Source organism: Ctenopharyngodon idella, chromosome 3 (assembly GCF_019924925.1).
Source record: "Ctenopharyngodon idella isolate HZGC_01 chromosome 3, HZGC01, whole genome shotgun sequence".
NCBI lineage: Eukaryota > Metazoa > Chordata > Actinopteri > Cypriniformes > Xenocyprididae > Ctenopharyngodon > Ctenopharyngodon idella.
In genome coordinates, this window is record NC_067222.1 from 40,925,748 (window position 1) to 40,948,868 (window position 23,121).

Here is a 23,121-nt window from a genome sequence, read left to right on the forward strand (position 1 = left end):
TTTAATGTTAATTTGGCTTACCGTTATGAGGCGGAGATGCAAGGCTCGCGCTCTGGGATGTTGCTTGTTTGGTCCTGCTGCTCGCGAGCACTATGACGTCAATCCGTCTCCCGATTGGACACTGACACTGATACTGACTTTAGTCAAATACATAATTTTAAAAAATCTAAAAAGTCATTTAACTGTTATATAGATGTTAACTGGTTGAGATTACTAGATTAGATTTTAGAGCTATTTATTTATTTATTTTCAATTACTCCCTGTGTCAGCCAATCAGCGTCACTGTGGGTCTGTGCGTCATCACGCAAGCTTTCCTTTCACATCCTGTACATCACAGACCTGACCTCTACAAACAGGGGTGTTTTGTGACTGAACTCATTTATATGCACATTTAGATGACTGTGCTTGTGTCAGCTTTTCTCTAATGAGCAACTATGGAAACAGTAAACATTAAAAATGCACGATTTTATAATAAGCAGATTTTTCTTACATTATTCATGTGATTATTCAAACTGTTTAAGAGGCAAGATTAGTGTTGTGGATTGTCAAATACAGAATCTGATGAAAAAAAAAAAATGCCTATATATTCCACCCACCATCTCATTACAAATAATTTTGAGCCTTATCATTATCTGTTTTTTTTTTCTTTGTGAAAAATATTGGTCTGACCATAATAAAAGAAATCAAATAAAGTTTAACTGTTTTGAATGTGCATCTACCGTAAACCCATCTGAGCTGTCGCAATCTACAGTCGTAGTGGTCATGACAACCAGCAACAACAACACACGTGAGGGAGCAATGGCGACCGCCAGTGATGATCGTGCTGCAGCGGATGTTTTAAAATCTCTGGCTCGCCATTTAAACTGTTTAAACGAGGACAACAAAAGCGCGAGAAGACGAGCTCTAGAAGCGGTGAAGAGAGAAACGGTCGAGCAGCGTTTGTCCAGCGCTGCGCTGCAGGAGCTTTTCGCCGGTTTGCTGAAGGCGCTGCTAAAATGTCTGTCAGATCCTGCGGAGACATGCAGAGACACTGCTATTCAGATCATCACAGGGTTTATTAGATCTGTCCCCAAACCTGAAGACTCTCTGCCCTATCTCATGCCCACCCTGGCGCAGAGGCTCGGAGGGAAGGAGATCCTGGAGCCGGCGGAGGAGCTTAGACTGGCTCTGATGGAGATGCTCTCTCTGCTGGTGGAGGTGTGCGGCAGGCAACTGGCCCCCTACCTGGATGACATAATAAAGATCCTGCAGAGAACCATCACAGACCCCTTCCCTGAAGTCAAGAAAGAGAGCTGTAAATGCACCATCAGTTTTGCACAGTGTGTTCCTGGTAAGTGGACTTCCTCAACCTGTTGATGTGCTTCAAAAGACTGTTGAGATACAGTATATTATGCGTAAATACACTTTCACATGTCATTTGTATCATTAAAGTGTGTTATAGTGTAAACTGGCCTTGGGTATGTTGTTGGTTGTCATGGTAACATGGCCAGACTGATGCCTTGTATGTGTAAACAATGATGAGCCAAAACATTATGACCAGTCACAGGTGAAGCAAATATTGTTGATCATCTCCTAACAAGGCCACATATTAAGGTCTGGGTAGATTAGATGGCAAGCAAGCAATCAGTTCTTGTAATCAAAGTGTTGGATGCAGGAGAAATGGGCAAGAATAAAGATCTGAATGACTTTGACAAGGGCAAATTGTTATGGCAAGGTGAATAGATTAGAGTATCTCTGAACCGGCAAGGCTTGTGAGTTGCTCCCGGTCAGCAGTGGTGAGAATTTACCAACAGTTGTTTGAGGAGAGACAAACCACAAACCGGAGACAGGGTGTTGGACGCCAAAGGCTAATCGATGCATGAGGGCAACGAAGGCTATCCCATCTGGACCAAGCCAACAGAAGGTCTACTGTGGCTAGGGTTGCAAAATTCCGGGAATTTTCAAAGCTGGAAACTTTCCATGGAAATTAACGGGAATATATGGGAATTATCAGGAATATATGGGAATTGATGGGAATAAACAGGGAATTTGCAAAATTGCAGGTTAGCCTATAAGAGGGTACTTAAATGTAGTTGAAAAAAAACATCTTACAGCATAATTTTGGTTAAAACAACCAGATTTAATGCAATTTAAAAGCTACTGCCGGTCTTTTACTTTAAATATAATGTATATTGTGTCTATGTATTGGAAACATTTGAATGGACTGATAAAGGGAGCTGTAAAGTATTTTTGTTGTACAATGTCATTTTTACCACAATAATGTACCAAATCTAACTTGTATAAATATTGCAGTAGTATAGAAAAATGCTATATATACATTTATAGGTAAAATCGAAGTCAACAGGAGGTTACTCCTGTACCTATTCTGTGACGTCAAACAACTTCCCTGTGCAAAGGATCATGGGGGCCCGAAGTGTCCATCAGTTGTACCCTTTGAAATCCTTCATTCCGAAGAGCCCTTTGAAGTGGCCAGTTTTGAGCACTTCGGTTTGGAACGACCCTTCAATATGGCGGCCATGATTGTTTTCACTCCGAAGTGCCCTTCGGAGGGCAATATATCCCGTTTGGAACGCACCGAATGTCTGCTCACATGCAGTCTAGAACTAGTCTAGAATAACCATCATGTTCACACAGCGCAAACAACGCCTCTGCACTTCCCATTTCTCTCAACATGAGGACAGGAGAGCTGTCAGTCAATAAATGGGAAAACAAAGTAACTTGCGTTACTTATTTGAAAAAGTAACCCTGATATTTTGCTGTAAATTTTAAAGTAATGCGTTATTTTACTAGTTACTTGAAAAAAGTAATCTAATTATGTAACTAGCATTACTTGTAACACGTTACCCACAACACTGTTCATGACAATGGTGTTCCCCAGTGGAAGTGACCTCTTTCAGCAGAATAATGCAAGTGGTACTCACTGCAGAGTCTATGATGGCCAGCTTCTCCTCTCTGGACGTCCAGTGGGGTGGAGAGATAGAGTTGTGCGTAGAGTTAGGGTAGGATTAGGGTGTGGTTGTACATTCGCTCCCCCCTCGTTAAACGTCCAGCGAGGGGGAGCTAACGTAAGCTCCACCCATTTGCTCTGCAGTGAGCACCTTCTCGGATAAAGCACCCTGCCACTGCACACATTGTTCAGGAATAGTTTGAGGAACATGCTGAACAGTGTTGGGGGTAACGCATTACAAGCGAGTTACGCTATCAGATTACTTTTTCAAGTAACGAGTAAAGTAACTCATTACTTTTAAAATTACAACAAAATATCTGAGTTTCTTTTTCAAATTAGTAACGCAAGTTACTTTGTTTTCCCATTTATTTGTTGACAGCTCTCCTGTCATCATGTTGAGAGAAATCTGGCATCTGTTGTGTGTGCTGTGTAATAAACATGATGATGATTATGTATAATGCTCATCTCACTTGCACAAAAATAGATTCAGTATTCCTCAAAATGAATAAAAACTGTGAAATGCGAAATACGCAAACCTGCAATAATCACATGTTAAATAAAACAAATATACTTTATGTATTAAATCTCACTTTATTAAGCAATGTCTTTGCTGCAATGATCTAATTCAACCATAATAATAAGCAAAAATGACTTCGATAAACATGACATTTGTGTTTCTTTTTTCTTTTTTTATTGCTGAACTAAGAGTGTTGAACTTTCTTCTTCTGCAATCCAGAGTGGCTTTCCCCAACACTGATGATGAAGTGCTCAAGGTGTTGCTCTGGCCTCCAAAATCCCCTGATCTCAATCCAATTGATCAAAGTTCAAAGATCTTCAGGGGTCTTGTAGAGTCCATGCCTCTCAGCTCGACGCTGTTTTGGCAGCACACCAAGGACCAACAGCATATTAGCAGGTGGTCATAATGTTTTGGCTCATCGGTGTATATACATAACATATCTAAGGCCAGTTTGTCACTTAACTCCTGTATAATGAATCTTAACAGACATATTACTCAACCTTATGCATATACACTGTATCTCAACTGTCCATATCAGGGGTGGCCAATCCTGAAGGTCTACCTTCCTCCAAACCTCATCAAGCACAAATGAACCAGCTCATTAAGATCTTCATATATCAATTAGACAATCACAGACACAGTTGGGATAGTAATGTGCAAGTTTCTGTCTATCTTTGCCCAGATCATTTTCACCTGCAGGCCGAGAGTCTTCTGAAGCCTCTGTTGCTGACTATTTCTCACCAGCATTCCCAAGTGAGAGTTTCTGCCACACAGGCCACTGGCGCGGTCATTCGGCACAGTGCAGGCAAAAATGTAGATGACGTCTTATCCCACTTGGCTCAGAGATTGTTTGATGACTCGCCACGGGTAAGCTGGCAGCACTTAGGTTTGTTTGACTGAAAACATTCTTGATCGATGAGTTATTTAAAAAATATGCCTTGTTTTTGATATCGTTCCAAGAAATTCTTCTGCTAAATATGAAATATAATTCCTTTTTTACATGGCACAGATGTTATGTATTCCACAAGGGAATGATTTATTGTTGTGCTGATGTGTTCAGGTGAGGAAGGCCGTTACCGTAGTTGTAGGTGATTGGCTTCTCCACCTGCCGGACAGATATTCCTACTTCCACAAGCTCATCCCACTGCTTCTGAGCAGTCTCAGTGATGAGATCCCTGAAATCAGGTGAAAACAAATGCACAGGCGTTTTCCAAGCCTCTAAATGTCATGAAAACTAGTAAAATTGAGTCACATCCACAGCTGAGGCAAAGTCACATGAGTTTTTTGTTACACATTGAAGGATTTATTCAGTAAATTCACATTTTTAGAACATCTTTCCATATTGTTTATGCAATATCCCAAAATGCGCATAAAAATAGGTGGATGGAAACATAGCTACTTATGTATACTACTAAGGCTTGTGAAATATTACAATTTAAAATAATTGCTTTCTATTTGAATATATTGTTGTAATTTTACCTTTAATGAGCCTAACTTTTGAACAGTAGTGTATCTGTCTTCTTGTCTATCTCTTTAGTCCTTTCCTGTGAAAAATTACTATTTTGTGATTTTAAATTAATTTATCCAGGTGTCTTGCTGAGGACTTATGGAAACAAGTAGGATCCCAATGGGAGAAGGAAAATGAGGATGATCTGAAGGATAAGATGGACTTTCTGCTGCCTGCACCTGCCCTTTACACATCTGGAGGTGAGATTGACTAATAACAGAATGACCTTCTTTCCTAAAATTCATGTTATAGATACTTTTTTTTAATTTTAAACTTACAAAAATATGTCTCTAGACCTTGTGCCTTTTTTTTCTTGCGTTTTAATCAGCAAAAACGCATTCTGTCTGAACCGGCCCTTACTGTATTTTTTTAACAAATAAATACATTGGTGAGCATAAGAGACTTCTTTCAAAAAAACAAAAAAAAACAAAAAAATCTTACCAATCCCAAACTTTTGAACTGTAGTGTATGTTTAAAACAAATCAAAAGGTACTAGCTGTGATTGGGGAACACTGGAATACGATGTTTTCCCTTTTTTCTTGGACAGGAGAGCGTCCCGGGCTGGGCTGCAGGGAGCTGGTGGTGAGGAATCTGTCTAAGCTGCTTCCTGCGTTGGGCCGGGACATTGGTGACTGGTTAGTGCAGACGCGAGTGAAGACGGCCCAGCTGCTGCGGGCTCTGCTGCTGCATGCTGAAGATCACTGTACACAACACCTGCAGTCCCTGCTCACGGTTCTGTACCATGCCTGTGCGGACCCTGAGCCTGACGTCAGAACACAGGTAACAGGACTAACACAACCAATCAGGATCATCTTTGAGAATGTTGATTTAATGAGGCCACTTAACATTTCTCAGTGCAGTGGTTTTATAAACAAGTTTCAGAACCTCCTAATTAAAAAGGCATCTATCTGTCTGGCATTGTCTGTCTAGCTGTCTGTCTGTCTGTCTAGCTGTCTGTCTTTATCTCTGTCTGTCTGTCTGTCTGTCTGGCTGGCTGGTTGTCTAGCTGTCTGTCTGTCTGTCTGTATCTCTGTCTGGCTGGCTGGCTGTCTAGCTGTCTGTCTGTCTGTATCTCTGTCTGGCTGTCTGTCTGTCTGGTTGGCTGGCTGTCTAGCTGTCTGTCTGTCTGGCTGGCTGTCTAGCTATCTGTATCTCTGTCTGTCTGGCTGGCTGGCTGGCTGGCTGTCTAGTTATCTGGCTGTCTGTCTGGCTGTCTAGCTGTCTGTCTCTCTGTCTGGCTGGCTGGCTGGCTAGCTGTCTGTCTGTCTGTTTGTCTGTCTGTATAGCTGTCTGGCTGTCTGTCTGGCTGGCCATCTTTGTCCATCCGTCCAGTTTTATTTGATTTTTTACACTACTTTCTTTTATTTCAACTTCAAGCAAAGACTTAAGTGTATTTTAGTAAATTGTTTGAACACTGATAATCTCATTTTATGAGATGTCTGTATAAATCTTTTTTATTATTATTTCAATGGCTTCCTGTCGCTCTCTTTGACAGTGTTTGGAGTCAGCAAAGCTCTTGGGAGCATTTGTCAGTCCAGAGGTCTACCTCAAGTTGCTGTTACCTCACGTTGAGGACTCCACTTCCTGCTCGTCTTCTGCTCCCTGGACTCCTCTCATGGTTCTGGGGGCCATATTAAGAGGGAGTCCAAGGGAGGTGCTACGACCTCACCTGTTAAAAATTGGAAACATGCTTGCACAACCTGAAGTCTGTCAGGGGTCCCAACAGGTGAGAGTCAATTACATTTCTGACTTCTACCTGCTCTTGAGTGTTTAGTATCCATTGCAAAGCTGTGTTCACACAGTGACTTGCCACGGCAAAGCAACCAGAATTAATTTATTGTCTATCAAAGTTGACAATTTTAGGTGTTTTACTGGGAATTTATCACATTTGTTGTGCAGTTATGCAGCCAACCAATAACATTAGGGCTTTAAACAGTAGAAATGACCTCTACCAACAGTACAGCCACTTGGTGACGTCCAGTGATAAAATCTGTGTATGTGTGAACCTTTCCATGGCAGCAGTTTTACAAAATCATGTCACACATATGTTTTCTTCCTGTTTTACATTAAAACAACTGTTTTTAACATTTATTGGCTAGTTTAATTTTAGACTTAAGCATTTCAAATGTAGTTTTCCTAAGGAATGTGTTTTATTACATATTTCCAGACCCCTCAAACACACACACGCACATATTCATGTTGCAGATGTGTTAGAACATATCTCTGTCAGACCGAGTGGAAAAATCCCACCCAGACCCAAGAGTCTGGCCCTGGTTTCCTCTCAACCCACATTCGGCTCACTTTGATATCCAAAATAACACTCTATTTTTTGAGTCCACCATCTCTTCTGAGCCAAGTCACCACCCCTGAGGGCTTTGCAGAATTTTTCTCTGTAGTGTAATTAAAAGCACTAAAAGAAAAATGACTAATTTTGCCCTGACCCCCACTTGTGTCCACCACAATCCTGCATACTTTGGTCCAGCTGTCCATGTTTCATCTCAGAATTCATGGCAGAATCTCACAAAGTTTTCCTTCCGTTAAATATTGTGGCCTCAAAAGCATTGGCTGGGAGATGGTGACACACAATAAAGACATGGTTCATCACAGATGTTGCAGGACCTCTGACTGTCCTGTAGAGATGACTGAGACAAAAAAGGGAGGCGAGACACTGGTTTTTGTCAGCTTTAGGGAAGGAAATGGCAAATTATCCTGTTTTTAATACCACAGTAGCTAATACAATGACTGTCTGGAAATTGAGAGGGGGGAGAGGGAATGAATATTATTCTGACTGTGAATATGTGTTTAAAAAAATACAGTAGCTCTGTTCCGAAATTTAGTGAGCTACCTACCTAGATGGCATTTTAAGGCATCATAGCATAATTATTTTGCCTTTTAAGAAGCATGAATTAATCTAATGCTGCGTCCTTCATGGTGAATGCAATCGCAAAAAGTATTGTAATGAACTCTGATTAATCTGACAGATAAGAAAAATGATGACTATAAAGAAAAAAAAAGTTTGGGATCAGTATTTATTTGTTCATTTAAAAAAAGAAATTAATACTTTTATTCAGCAAGGATGCATTAAAGGGGACTTATTATGCAAAATTCACTTTTATAAGGTGTTTGAACACCAATGTGTGTCTGCATTGTGTGTAAACAACCAGCCTATAATGGTAAAAATCCACTTGCTCTTTTTTCATAATTCCCATAAATCAGAAGCAGCCTCTTCAAACGAGCTGATTCAGATTCTCCCCTACAATTACGCCATTGTAGGGAGAAACCCCGCCCACAACCGGTGATGATCTGCCCAGAGTCTGTTATTTTTGTATCCTCACTGTAGCAGCTGGAGTTTAACAATGTCTGCGCCAAAGAGGCATTACAAATGTTGTGATTTGGGATGTACCAGCGGACATAAGAGTCTCCATAGACTCCCGCCATCTGATTCACTGAGGTTCAATTTCATTTTCGAAGGAAATGTCGTGAAAAAAGTAGGTAAAGTCTTGTACGTTAGCACTAATCAGTATGTTCAACACTAGATTTTCACAAAGGTTGATTCTGAGAGATGGGTCAATACCAACTCTTCGTACTCAAACTTCATTTTCAAAGCTGATGCTGCCTTCACGTGCTATCGGAATAATCATAAATAAGAGTTTTACAATTAAAAACTGTGCATGAATGCCATTTCTGACATTTTTGGTGCGTGAGATTGTCCTGTTTTGTTGTTTCCGGTATGCTGGAACATGAGTTATTGAAACTCCATCCTCTTCTGGAAGGGGGCCGGGAGCAACGGCTCATTTGCATTCAAAGGGACACACTCAAAAACGGCGCGTTTTCACTCACAACCAAAAAAGTGGCAATTTTAACACAATATAATAAATGATCTATGGGGTATTGTGAGCTAAAACTTCACATACACACTCTATGGACACCAGAGACGTATATTACATCTTGTAAAAAGAGGTAATAATAGGTCCTCTTTAATTTGATTAAAAGTAACAGTAAAGACATTTATAATGTTACAAAATATTTCTATTTCAAATTAATGCTGTTCTTTTTATCTTTCTATTCATCAAAGAATCCTGAAAAATAATCTATCACATTTTCCACAAAAATATGACGCAGCACAACTGTTTTCAACATTGACTTTATAGAGACTTTAGAAACTTTTGAACAGTAAAATTATATTTCATTCAATGCTGAAAAGAGTTGATTAAAAGTAGTTTGATCTAATTAAAATGGACTATTTTACACTTTTTAATTATCTTTTTCCCAGTCTTTGACAATTTTATCTTATTACAGAATTACTTTCTTAGCTTATCAACATGTCAGAAACCAGTTGTAAGGATGTCATGAGGCCTCAAGTCAGTTCAGTGTTGATTCAGTTCAGTTCAATAACTGAGTAAAGTTCATCAATTTTTAAATGAGTTCGGTTCAAACAGCTCAACAGAAGGCAACAGTGTCACTATTCAGCTCGAGTCAGTTCAATGTTGATTTAGTTCAGTAACAGTGTTGATGTTGAAAAATTTGTCAATTAAGTCGATTCAACTAAAGCAGCTCTGCAGAAACCAGCGATTTCATCATCCAGCTCAATTCAGTTCTCAAGTTTTGTTCTCATCCACTAGTGCCAGTGCCATCAAATCAATAATATTCCTGAATATTAAGTCTCCTTAAATATTAAAATAACACTGCTTAGTTTTTTTTTTTGTGTTGAGTGAATTTTAGAATATGTCTATAATAAAGCATCAAACTCTTTTATTTCAAAGAGCAAGAAGAATCCTGTTTTTGGTGTCATGAGCCACAGTCTGTGGAGTAGCAGTGAAACCCACTGTTGAGTGAACAGAGGCAGATGCTCTGATCTTTCCTGTACACTGCAGCTTTGAAGTCAGCCTGCTCTTTGATGTAGTTGTTGTCAGAGCACTTTCAACTGTCTGTTTTCCAAAACCATCGGAATCAAGTACAGTGTAGGAACAAGGCAAGGAAATAATACGCCTGCAGTCCTCTTTTGAGGATATGTTAGATGTTGTGGGGCTTTAACAGAAGATGTGCACTTGTGTAATGTGTTATGAATTGGATTTGCGATGCCTGTAGGACATGGAAAACAGAAGCACCAGCTTTCCGTGTTTTGTTTTCGGTGTTGCTATGGGACTACAAGCAGGAATGTAAATCTCAGCTGTCTTAAGGAAGGTCAACATAAAATTTCAGATCTATATTAGAGAATATACATGTATGCATGCATACCTGCCGGCTCATGTCATAGCTGACAGCTGTGGCCTGCTCACCTCTGTCCTGAAAAAAGACGAGCTGGAGACAGGGTGGGACGAGACATGCTTCTGCTGAGGGGCCGTTGTGGAGACAGGAGCACATTTATGGACAAGAAGAGCCAGACGGACATGAATGGCAAAGAGTGTTGGTTAGGACGATCAGTTTAAAACAGTTGTCAGACCTGTCAATCACTCCTCTGACAGCCCTAGGCGTGAACTAGAGCACATGCTTCTGTTTTACGAGTGTAAGTTCGATCTGGAAACCTGCCCATAAAGTGACATCTTTAAAATGAGTCTTTTATTACATTACATAATGGAAAAAATATATTTTATATATATATATATATATATATATATTATATAAACTCCACACCATCAACTAACAGTGCCTACTTAAAATATTATTTTATAATGATTTTTATTTTTTTTTATTTTTTTTTTTTTAACTGTGCATAACCTGGTCTGCTCTCTGCCATTTTTATTTAAATCTATTTAAATAAAATCTATTTATTTTTTATTTTATTCTATTTTATTTTATTTTTTACCTGTGCGTAACCCTGTCTGCTATTTTTATTTTATTTTATTTATACCTGTGCATAACCATGTCTACTTAATAATATTTATTTATTTAATTAATTTATTTATTTATTTTACTTGTCCATAACCCTGTCTGCTATTGTTTTTATTTTATTTTATTTTATTTTATTTTGTTTTGTTTTATTTTATTTTATTTTATTTTATTTTATTTTATTTTATTTTATTTTATTATTTTGTTTTGTTTAGTTTTTTTTGGTTTTGTTTTTTACCTGTGCATGCATAACCCTTTCTACCTCTATTTTATCTTCGTATAACCCTGTCTACCTCGTATTTTATTTTTTTAGCTGTACATAAACCTGTGTACTTCATTTTATTGTATTTTATCATTTTTTTTATATGCGCATAACCCTGTCTACCTTATTTAGTTTTAGTTTTTTCTTTTACATACATAAGTACATGCATAAATCATATTCTTGTCCTGGATGTAAGTAAAAAGAGAAAGTCATAATTCTTTGTAGTTCTTTTCAGTTTTGCCTTCTTAAATTAGTAGTAAAAGTGTCCCACACACACACACACACTTCCTGTAGGCCAGTGAAAACACCTGCAGGTTAATCATCCTGCCCCTGTTAATGACAGAACCGCTGAGTGGAGGAAACGGTGTCATGATCCTCTTGTTGCTGTGAATGTGACACTTTGTCTAGACATGTGATCACTGCATGGAAATAGACACAAGGTTGGGTTTTAAGGGTGGGTAAAAATGCAGTGGGGTAGGAAAATAACAGAGACTGATGGAAAGAAAAGCTCATCGTGTGTTTTGGACTGCTTTACGAGGTCAGAGAGTTTAAATGTGTGTTTTAGTGTCCTTAATTGGCATGACAAAAACTCTTCATTTGTCAAAATAGTATAAAATAGGTCATATAGACAACAAATATAGCAACAATAATTAAATTTAAATTAAATTAAATTAAATTAAATTAAATTAAATTATAGTCCAGAGTAAAATTAGAAATTAAACTGTAAAGCAAACAAAAAGGAATAAATGACATAATTAACATTAAACAAAAAGTATTAAAAGTGCAGATGTAAAATGTTTGCATGTTTCGTTTTTTGTCTCTCAGGCACTGTATCTGGATCAGTTGTTGGTGTGTGTGGATGCCGTGCTGTGTGTGTGTCAGGTGGACTGTGACGTCATCAGTCTGCAGCTGCTGAAGGTTCTGGTGTCAGTTCAGAGTCTCGCCTCACAGCAGGAACAGCACAACAAGGTAAAACCCACACGTACGCCATTTCCCATACATAAATTCAGCTTTAAACATTAGATATGACTGATCTAATTTCATTATATTCAACATACTGCAAGGTCTTAAGAAAGTTGATTTTGATTTTTTCAATGGGGAATTAATTGGATGGTTGTGGTTTGCTATTGGTGGATCTCATGTGAGTGACAGGTTGCCCCGCCCACACTCCAGTAAACACATCATCAGAGAAGAGATGAGCTGCAAGAGGGAGGGAGAGTTATTTTGATTAAAGATTATGAGGGTTTGTGAATTAAAAAAAAAAAAAAGATGTGCACGGATAAATCATTTATAATAAATACTGCAATATTCCATTTTTGTATTCCAAATTTTGATTTCATGGTGACATTAAAAACATGAAATGTGACTCACTGGTCACTTTATATGAGTGATTATGCAGTATTATTTACAGTTTAGTTCACAGCAGTAGATGGATTGACAGTAGATGAAATATTTGAAGATTATTCTGTCTTTCTCAGGCAGAAGAATCATTGAGGAGTTTGTGTGAGGCGCAGGGTCTCAGTGGAGCGTGTGACTTGTACCGACAGCACATGGCAGATCTGCTGCAGTGGCTGTCTGACTCGCATCACACCTGGACCAGTTACTCCATTCAGAAAACACAGCTGGAGATCATCGTCATGCAGTCCGGTGAGTGTGTGTTTCATTCGCAGCTGGGCCACATTCTTTGTAGACGCACACAATCTAAGAACTGAACTCATTAAAGAAATACATAAATAACATCCCTCGGAGTGAGCAGTCACATTCTTCGCTTTAAGGATTGGTTTACTTTCAAATGAAAATTAGCCCAAGCTTTACTCACCCTGAAGCTATCCTAGATGTATATGACTTTCTTCTTTCTGATAAACACAATTGGAGTTATATTAATAAATATCCTGACGCATCCGAGCTCTATAATGGCAGTGAACGGGATCAACGAGTATGAGCTGAAGAAAGTGCCTCCATCCACATCCATCCATCATAAATGTACTCCACACGGCTCCAGGGGGGTTAATAAAGTCCTTCTGAAGTGAAGTGATGTGTTTGTGTAAAAAAAAATCCATATTTAACAAGTTATGAAGTAAAATATCTAGCTTCCGCCAGACCGCATTCCATGCCGAGCCGTGTGGAGTATGTTTATGATGGATGGATGTGGACGGAGGCACTTTCTTCAGCTCATACTTGATCCCACTCACTGCCATTATAAAGCTCGGATGCGTCAGGATATTTATGAATATTTCTCCGATTGTGTTCATCAGAAAGAAGAAAGTCATATACACCTAGGATGGCTTGAGGGTGAGTAAATCTTGGGCTAATTTTCATTTGAAAGTGAACTAATCCTTTAATTATTCACTAATTTAGTGTTATTTGTAGGGATGCACCAAAATGAAAATTCTGGGCCGAAACTGAAAATTCAGGACGCATTTGACCGAAAACAAAATAAATAAAGAAATTATAAAAATATAATATAATCAAACTTAATAATGAACACTCAAATAGCTAAAACTGAGTTTGCAAACATTTTAAATTGTACATAAGACAGTTTTTATATCAACTTTTTAATAACAGAATTGTTTCTGCTCCAGTTTGTTGGTGAAATATAAACATTTAAACAACAGTAAACTCTGTAATAACTTGTTTTCATGACAGACTTATTCAAACGTGCATTAAATTAAATAAGACATCACTAACAGGTAAAGTAAAAAATATAATGAGTAATACAGTGCATACATTTAACAAAACGCTTTTTTTTCTAGCTAACTAGTGAGTTTATGGACATTGAATAGCTTTCTTGAGGTAAATGTAATGTTTTAGAGCCTACAAGCTGTTTTATTGACGTCTTTTCTTGGTTAAAACACTGATTGAGTGATTATTCATTTTGGTAAATTGTAATGTATTTTTCAGCATGCCTTTTGGTGTTCACCCATGTTTATTTGGTGCTGTAACTAGTAGTAAAGAGGAGATGGGATGATTGGTTTAAGTGCGCCACTTGAACTGAGGTTACAGACCTGTCACACCATATTAAAAGTCGCCAAAATGGCATTTATTGTTTGAATTTCGTAATAAAATCAACTGAATTTTTAAGACTTTGCTTCATATTAAAAGTAACAAAGCACAAAGCTTTTTGGGTGGCAGGCACGCTACAAATGTTTAGTGAAGTTTTGTTTACACATCAACAGAAAACAGCACAGACTAAAAGATTTTATATATATTGATCCCAAACATTTTGAATGGTTGTGTAAAATTAAAACAAACTTTAATAAAAGGAAATAATTAATAAAATAAGACACTATAAATGGAGTAAAAATTCTCAAAAAAAAAAAAAAAAAAAAGTAATCTAATATTGAAAAAATATTAATAAATAAAATAAAATACCAATATTTTATTTTTTCGTCTTATCATTTGTATGATTTCTTTTAGGTCCAGTGGTGGGCGAGTTTCTTCCAACCCTCTTGCCTCTGGTGAAGAGTTGCATTGAACCCAGTCGAGACCCCGAGATGAGACTTCACATCTTCACCATGCTGTCCAAACTACTGCTGGATGCCAGCAACACACTGGACTCACAGGGGTCAGTTTATCAGTCACATCTGATCACACAAACACAGATATTACTTAATGTAGTTATTGTGTATTCTGCATCCTAACAGAATATGTTAAAGTTCTTGATGAAATACTGTCATACCCGACAGCATTGAAACAGGGAACTGCAATGGTTAACTACTACACAGCTGAGCTCTTGTTATTGTATATATACAGTATCCCACCACTGCTTAAATATGTGCTTAAACATGCATAATTACAATGATTTATGCATTTTAAGAAGATCTTAGGATGGAGATCTTTTGTGATGCCTGATAAGGATCTAAATACTATGTATTCCAAAGACAACCCTTCGTAATTACAGCAATATAGTAATACATCAGGATAGTCCCCTTCAGATTTGTAGAAAAATCCCCTCTTTTCATGTGGCGTTCACCTCAAATTCCTCTGTTTCATGTGGGTCTTTGATTTGCAAAGTGAAATAAGAGGAGAGTGAAAGGAAAGACACCACACATCTAAATCAAGACGTATCATAGACTTGAAGTTTTGTTCATGCATCAACAGAACACAGCACAGGCTAAAAGATTTTAGATTCAAGAAACCATATCATTCCAGATTAAAATCAAGAAATTAATATGGTTAATCCAGAGCTAGTGTCCACATGTTTAACTGCTGTAGCTTATCCACATTGTGTGCATGAAATAGATGCTGAACACAGTCGTGTCTGTTTCTGTCACTGATTTCGGCCCTCCAAAACCATTTAGGCCCAAAACCGAAAATAGCTGTTTCATATGGAAGCCTGTTTCCGCCACTAAATAAAAAAATAAAAACAGTAATTGCAACTTTTTATCTCGCAATTGCGAGTTTATATCTCACAATTCTGACTTTTTTTTCTCACAATTCTGACTTCTTTTCTCACAGTTGCGAGTTATAAAGTCACAATTCTGAGATATAAACTCTCAATTGCGTGATATAGTCAGAATTGCGAGGAAAAAAAGTCAGAATTGTGACTTTATATCACACAATTGCGAGTTCATATCTCAGAATTCTGACTTTATAACTCACATTTGTGAGAAAAAAAGTCAGAATTCTGAGATAAAAAGCCGCAATTACTCTTTTTATTTTTTTATTTAGTGACGGAAACAGGCTTCCATAGTTTCGGCCGAAAATTTTTGCATTACGAAAAAATGGACAATTGCATTGCTAAAAGGTTTGCAACTTAGTTGTATACAATGTAAATAGTGCAAAGATGCCTGGTATTTGTGAACCCAATCTTGTAAGACGTTTCTGTGAGGGAATTAAACCAAATCATTCTAATGACAGACTTTGGCTCAGGCATTTCAGAATGATCAAACCAACATTTGAGAAATTATCCAATGAAATTTGTCCGCTGGTTAGTCCAGTTTTACAATCACATCCACTGCTGAGGCAAAGTCACATGAGTTTTATGTTGCGCATCGAGAGATTTATTCATTAAATGTGTTTCCTTCGTAGTTTATGCGCATGTCTTCTTGTCAGATAAAAATATTTATCGGCCTCAATTGAGCGCATACGGAGCCCCTAACGGGACACAATGAAAAATGATTTGTCAATGCTTTTGCTCTGCGGAGTGGCTACAGAAATTGAAATCTACAGGTAACGCTAATACACACTAAATACACATAGTCACGCAATGCTGATGTTGTTAACAATAACAATTTGAGAACAAAGTATAACAATAATAATAATTTGTACGGTTTGACATGATCAAAGTGATCGTTAGATTTAATCTTCATTGCCAGCGCGATTTATTGTAGGCCTGATGCTTTTTCTCTCAGTTGGTCAGAACAAAAGTAGCAGAAGTTACTTACTTGTTCAGATGACATTTTCTAAATTTCTAAATTTTATAAATTCTTATTTTGGTCATACTTCCACAGTATCCACCAGTGCAGTGACTGACAGCCATACATACTCCTCAAAACATTAGATTCATCCACGCTGAGGAGCTGTGCCGATTCACAACCCACGTAAAGATGATAATTCCGCAAATAACTGCAATTGCAGGTTTCGAACAGAGATGGCGACAAAGAGGCAAAACTTGCAGACTGCAGCTTTATATATATATATATATATATATATATATATATATATTACAAAAAAAAGGTATCATGTCTGTCAAAAAGTTTGTCTTAATAATGTGTTTTCTCTCTCTAGGAGGTTTGGTGAATACATGGAGATGGTCCTGCAGGATTTGTTGTTGCCTAATCTGGTGTGGCGTTCGGGTCGATCTGCCGCGGCTGTCAGGACCGCTGCTCTCAGCTGCCTGTTAGCTGTCCTGCATGGGGCAACTTTCCCAGCGGAGCGAGTAATAACACACACACATCGACTCAACTATCACTAAACATTAAGACCGCATGAAGCAGCATTTTGGTTTTAAGTTCTCTAATTTGACATATTCACGAGTGAAATTGAATATTCAGTAGGCAATAAAATAAGGTGGTATTATAATATTATTTAAACTGATTAAAAAAGTTTGAAACATGATTTAAGTAATTTAAAAAATCATTTTGCAGGTGCAGGGAATTATATTATGATGAAGATTATTAATTTGAGTAATTGTGCATAATAAGATTAGGAAATTTTATTAAGAAGTACATTTATTAAGGCAGTAAATGATTTTGTAAATGTTATGGTTAATATCTGCTGACTTTTTGAGTATCGATGAAAAATATAATTACATCATGTTTGGAGTTGGCAAGATTTTGTCTCTTTTTCTCACCTAGGCTGCTTTTTTTAATCAAAGTTTAGTAAAAACAGTAATATTCTATTTTAAAATGGAATAATATTTCACAATGTTTTCTATTTTTAATATATTTAAAAATGTAATTTATTCCTGTGAATTTTTTTAGCATCATTACTCCAGTCTTCAGTGTCACATGATCCTTCAGAAATCATTCTAATATGATGATTTGATGCTCAAGAAACATTTCTGATTATTACCAATGTCGAAAACAGTTGTGCTGATTAATATTTTTGTTGAAACCGTGATACCTTTCTTCAGGATTCTTAGTGTGAGTGATGTTGATGTGCTTCAGGTTGTGTCATTGGAGGAGACTCTGAGAACGCAGCTGATCTCTGCGCTGGAGGAAGACTCTAAACTGGCTCGTCTTCTGGCCTGTAGATCTCTTCACTCGCTGCTGAAACTCACAGCACAACAGCTCAGCCCTGACTCACTCAACAACATCTATCCAGGTATCTCATCGTACATACTGTAAAACAATGCAAGAGAAGAGGCCTTATTCAGAGCAGCATATTTACTATGACTGATGAAAATGTGTCTGTGAAGGATAGAAGTGCAGTGTGTTAAATATCTTTGGTGTATCTTTTGGTCTCTGTGAGGTTGTAGGTGCTTCCATGAGCGTGTCTGTTTGTGTTACAGAGCTGCTGAAGCGTGTGGATGACAGCAGTGAAGACGTCCGTCTCGAAGCGCTGAAGTCTCTGAGCACATGGTTCTCATCTCTGTGGAAAAACTACGACCCTCACTCATGCCGCCCACACCTGGAGTTCCTGTTCCAGCAGCTGCTGCTCTACATGGACGACCCCGACACCAAAGTCCAGGATTCAGTCCTCGGTAAGGGTGCACGGATACAAACGGCAGTCATCCTTCATTTCTGCTGTAATAATCTGATGTTTTGACTTGAATTGTGACTGATGACAGTTATATTCGTGTCGACACTGTTGCGGTGTAAGATAAATCTCTTCCTGCTGCATAAGGAAGTGATTCAGGTCCGTGTTAATGGTGTTGCGTTCATCTACGGTCCACTTCACTGATCTCCCTGTTCTTCACTTCAAAGAGCCTCATTAATCTTGCATTTTTACACTCTATCCATCACACGCTCCTCTGCTACTGGCCTGCCTCCAGCCGGGTCATGGGCTGTCAACACCTTCCCATAATCCTATGTCAGTGTGTCCTAGTGCACACACTAACAGAGTACAGAAACTCTTCATACCCCCTAATTAAGCTTTAAACCCACAAAGGATGTTGAAAATGTACATATAGTAAGCAGGGCATAATGCTCATCCGGTTGATATTGCAAAATAAGCCCCGACAGGGTGATCCTGATGTGAAGTCAATGCATTTGTATTTTACAAAAGGGGTTTATTCAGTAATAATATTTGGCATCATGTGTACAGCACCACAGACCTGGGGGAAAACACCGTCTGATCTTGTTTTCCTCTTCTTGTCGTTTTGCTCTTAAACGCATCTTGTATTTCAAAGACACCCCAGATGTGATTAATGTCCATTATAACACCAGACTTGCCATATCCCATAATCCCTCATTCCATTGGTTAAGCTTATAATAACAGCACTCTCACAACTGTGCTTGAGTTACTGAGGAAATTCACCCCTTTCTTTACACAAAGAAAACGTTGTTTTCTGGTGCACTTACAAACGTATAAAGCGGCGGATAAAAGTAAATCCCCCGACCAAACAAATCAGGATAAAACCAAATCCCCACAACAAAGACATGACTGCTGAAAGAACACAAATGAGCTTTATGGGCTCTTCTTTGTTCCTAAATGGTGAGCCTTTTTTTTTTTTTTTTTTGGAAAAGGTAAAATAGTGGACACTTTTGCATAATCACACTGCAAAATAATGACATTTATCATTATCGAAATGAATGAAGTGTGCGTGCAACAATAGACCAGTTAATTATAGTCAAAGTTTCATTATGAACCTCCCATTAAGATAAACTACAAAAAATGTGATATATATATATATATATAGCAAACATACATACATTACATAAATAATCCTGAAAAACATTTTTCACAGTTTCCACAAAAATATGAAGCATCACAACTGTTTTTAACATTGATAACAATAATTAATGTTTCTTGAGCATCTAATCATCATATCAGAATGATTTCTGAAGGATCATGTGACACTGAAGACTGGAGTAATGATGCTGAAAATTCAGCTTTGATCACAGGAATAAATTACATTTTAAAAGATATAAAAATACAAAACAGCGGCCAGGTCACTATATGATGCTGCTAGAGGAGACCGTTTTCTTACTTTAGATTAATATTTAGATCGGGGGTCCGTTCTTCGTACCTGGATTTCTCAATTACTCAGTAGTTTTTCACTGTTGAAAATTTGACATGATCCAGAATTGTTCGGTTCTTCGAAGCTCATCCTGGGAGCAACAAGTCCGTAAGCTCAAACCTGCTCGGGAGCAGCTTATTTCATGCAGGGTATCCGCGGGGCATTAAAAAGCATTAAAAGTCATTAAATGGATTTTGCGAAAATTAAGGCCTTAAATGGCATTAAAAAGCATTAAATTTTATTTCTACAGGCATTAAATTTTTTAGATAGTTTTGAAGAAAAATAATACTACCAGTTTATTTTGAATAAAGCATAAATAATTAATAACTTTGATTTGCTGTCGTAAAATATGTACATTGGTGTGATAAGCAAACGGAACCAGTTTGGTAATTGCCTCCGGCCGGTGCAAAATTGCCGTAACGCCGGTTTGGACAGCGGCGGGCTGGGACATGGAGACGGAAGGCTGCATCAGTGTTGCCAACTTAGCGCCTTTTCAGACCCCTTTTGCGACTTTTTTTCTAAGAAAGCGCGTTGTGACGAATATAGCGACTTGTTAACCTGATCCAGCTTCCGAGACCCACCGGTACTACCGCACGAGCGTGAGATTTTGCTTTCGGCGCAGAGCATTCACTTGAGGATGTGTCAGAGAACGAATAAAATAGATACTATTGCTTCTAACCTGACTGAAGCACACACAAAAAGAAACTTGGTTAAACATACTGCGGTAAAAATTCAAAATGTGGGGTTTTTACAACTTAATACTGGTAAGCAAAACTACACGACCAAGAATGCTGTTTTCCTAAATAGGTTAGCCTACCATCACGATTAAAAACGTGACACTGATTTCATACAACAGTTCAATTAACAATTCAGCGTTTTGACCGAATCGGCCATTTGAATGAATCGCTTGAATGAATGACTCAATGACTCACTCATCAAGACAGTTACTTGCCGCCACCTACTGGTGGTTTAGTTTCATTTTTAAAAGTATAATTTCTTCCCAACATTTCTTATTTGTATTTTCAAAAAATATTTAAAACAATCCCATAACATTATTTAATGCAGTTGTAATCAATCAAAAATATGCAGATTTACATAATTATGTCAAAGCTGCAATATTCTGAAAGGATATTACTTCAGAACAAATGTATATTTCCACCACAAAAAAAAAAAATACTATTTTTTTTTCTGGACAAGCAACTGTTTTACTCGTACAAGTGAATGACCGATTTACGCGTGTCCACATGAGAAGGCTTAATGTCGAGCCCTGTATGTAATCTTAATGGGCCGTGTTTCAGTCACCATTTCATATTGAATGACAACAAAAACAGAAAAAATATATAGATGAAACAATTTTATTGGGAATTTGGCTGTATTAAAATATATTATGTGAGCAAAAGGGTAGCAGCAGAGAAGCAAACAAATGTAAAGGGCTGACACTTGGCAGAATGCGAATACAACGACATGATGAATTTTCTAATTGCCGTATGTCGTCATCTATCGACATTTAGCGGCATATATATATATGGCATAAAATTTTAAAAATTGCCATTAAAAAGCATTAAATTAGATTTAATGAAACCTGTAGAAACCCTGTCATGTAAACAGGATTAGATTGCATCTTTTAATGCCGAGGTGATCCTTAAAGTCTGTCCCAGCCACTGCTACTGTCTTACAAGAGTACCCTAAAGAACCAGGGACAATAATACTTTAAAATAATAATAATGATTTAAAAAATAAATTTGGAAATAATAATAATATAATGTTGTGTAGTCTATTATAATATAGACACAGCCAGCTTTACTCATTGAGAGATTTATTTGTGAGGGAATACTTTCCTAATAATTTCATTGGAGTTTTACACACATGATGGACAGTTAGTCAAAGCCGTGCATTAATTTATAACAGCTATTATTGGAGTGGCTTGATGCAGCGCAGGAGATGCAGATAACTTTGTAAAAGAAAATGCTGTCTGCTGTGCCATTAAAAAAAAATGTTCTTGACCCTTAAGAAACTTTAATTAATGGTGTATCAGGTAACAAATCTGCTTCACAGGTACACCATTGAAATAAAATGCAAAGCCTGTACAAATACTAGAAATCATGAAGTAATGGAAATAGTTGGGAACCGTGTACAAAAAACAGTATATTTATCTATTATAACTTTTTCATCAGGTGTGTGTTCTTTTCTTTAATATGTCACTACGTTGCTGTCTTGTCACCAGCCAATCGCTGCATTGCTGATCGTGGTTTCGAGTATCAATACATCTGCCTTTTCCAATGAACACAAGAACGTGCAGTAATCTCAATCCAGATATTTTAATCCAGGAGTTTTCAAACCTGTCCTGGAGGACCCCCAGCACTACACATTTAACACACCTGATTCAACTCATCAGCTCATTAGTAGAGACTGCAAGACCTGAAGTGGGTGTGTCAAATGAGGGAGACATTCAAAATGTGCAGGGCTAGGAGCCCTCCAGAACAGGTTTGAAAACCCCTGTTTTAATCAAATCCACAAATTCATTTGAGTTCAGTTCGAGTTCAGTTATCGCAATTAAAAGATCTAGCATCTGTTAAATCATCTCAGATGTATTAAGCGAGGTATGAAGAACAGACCCCTGGTGACTGTGGAAGCCATGAGAGGTGTTCAACTTCACTTTCATGTTCATCAAACCATTCTGTCACAAGTCTTGCTGTGTGTATTATATGCTGATACACACCACCCCTTTTTCCCTGTCACAGAGGTTCTGAAAGTGGCCAGCGCAGTGGATCGTGGTCTCTTACAGCAGCAAGCGGAGGCGGTGAGAGAGAAACAGCGCTGCCCTGAGTACTGCGATAAACTCCTCCAGCACATTCACTCATTATAACAGAGACATCTGTGACTGTTTCTTTACTGTGTTTTATGCAGATGTAAACAGGCAAATCACAGGCTTTGTGAGTGGATAACCTTACCAAGTCCAATGTTTTTTTTTTTTTTAGCTTCAGTTGTGTTCACCAAGGTTGTTTTACAGATTTCAAAATGAACTTTATTTAAACTAATTGTTTGAAATGTGCCTTTCTATTTGATATTGACATCTTTATTGATTTAATTCACATTTTTTATTAAATAAACTTGTTTATTAAACATTGTTTTATTTCACATTTGTTTTAGCAGATGTGTTGAGTACTTTAAGCATAAAAGTCAAGAACTAATACATAAACAGTCATAAACAATTGATATTACTGTCATTTTAAGTAGTAAATTATGGTTAAACCACATTGGTTCTAAAAGTACAAATTCATTTATAGCGCTAGCTGGTCAAATACACTCATTTCTGTAGAAGAATGTCTTTAATTTTTTCTGATTCTACTACTTGATACTGTGTCAATATTATTGACACATTTAAATATATATTAATAGCATTAAAGCAGCATTACATTTTTTTTTTTTTAAA

The 23,121-nt window shown here is 37.5% G+C and overlaps 2 protein-coding genes across 2 annotated transcripts in view; one reads left to right on the forward strand and one right to left on the reverse strand.

Moving 5' to 3' along the window:
- The window catches only part of prkar1b (protein kinase, cAMP-dependent, regulatory, type I, beta), a 78,316-nt gene extending 78,130 nt beyond the window's left edge, over positions 1-186 (reverse strand). The window contains exon 1 of the mRNA XM_051888620.1: positions 22-186. The gene's annotated coding sequence lies outside the window, so the exon portion shown is untranslated. The remainder of the gene's footprint in view (positions 1-21) is intronic.
- A 525-nt stretch (positions 187-711) lies between these two features.
- dnaaf5 (dynein axonemal assembly factor 5) lies at positions 712-22,811 on the forward strand. The gene is made up of 13 exons (XM_051888615.1): positions 712-1,330; positions 4,147-4,331; positions 4,525-4,649; positions 5,053-5,171; positions 5,519-5,751; positions 6,467-6,697; positions 11,888-12,031; positions 12,541-12,709; positions 14,480-14,627; positions 16,793-16,943; positions 17,674-17,830; positions 18,018-18,209; positions 22,430-22,811. The coding sequence occupies exons 1-13, from the start codon at positions 763-765 to the stop codon at positions 22,552-22,554; spliced, it is 2,547 nt and encodes an 848-aa protein (XP_051744575.1). The 5' UTR covers positions 712-762; the 3' UTR covers positions 22,555-22,811.
- Positions 22,812-23,121: the final 310 nt, after the last annotated feature.

Bases quoted from the DNA above. Each gene is read 5' to 3' on its own strand.
- dnaaf5 (XM_051888615.1), top strand. From the start codon at position 763: ATGACAACCAGCAACAACAACACACGTGAGGGAGCAATGGCGACCGCC. The intron at 16,944-17,673 runs GTAATAACACAC...GATGTGCTTCAG, and splicing joins CAACTTTCCCAGCGGAGCGA to GTTGTGTCATTGGAGGAGAC. The intron at 18,210-22,429 runs GTAAGGGTGCAC...TCCCTGTCACAG, and splicing joins AGTCCAGGATTCAGTCCTCG to AGGTTCTGAAAGTGGCCAGC.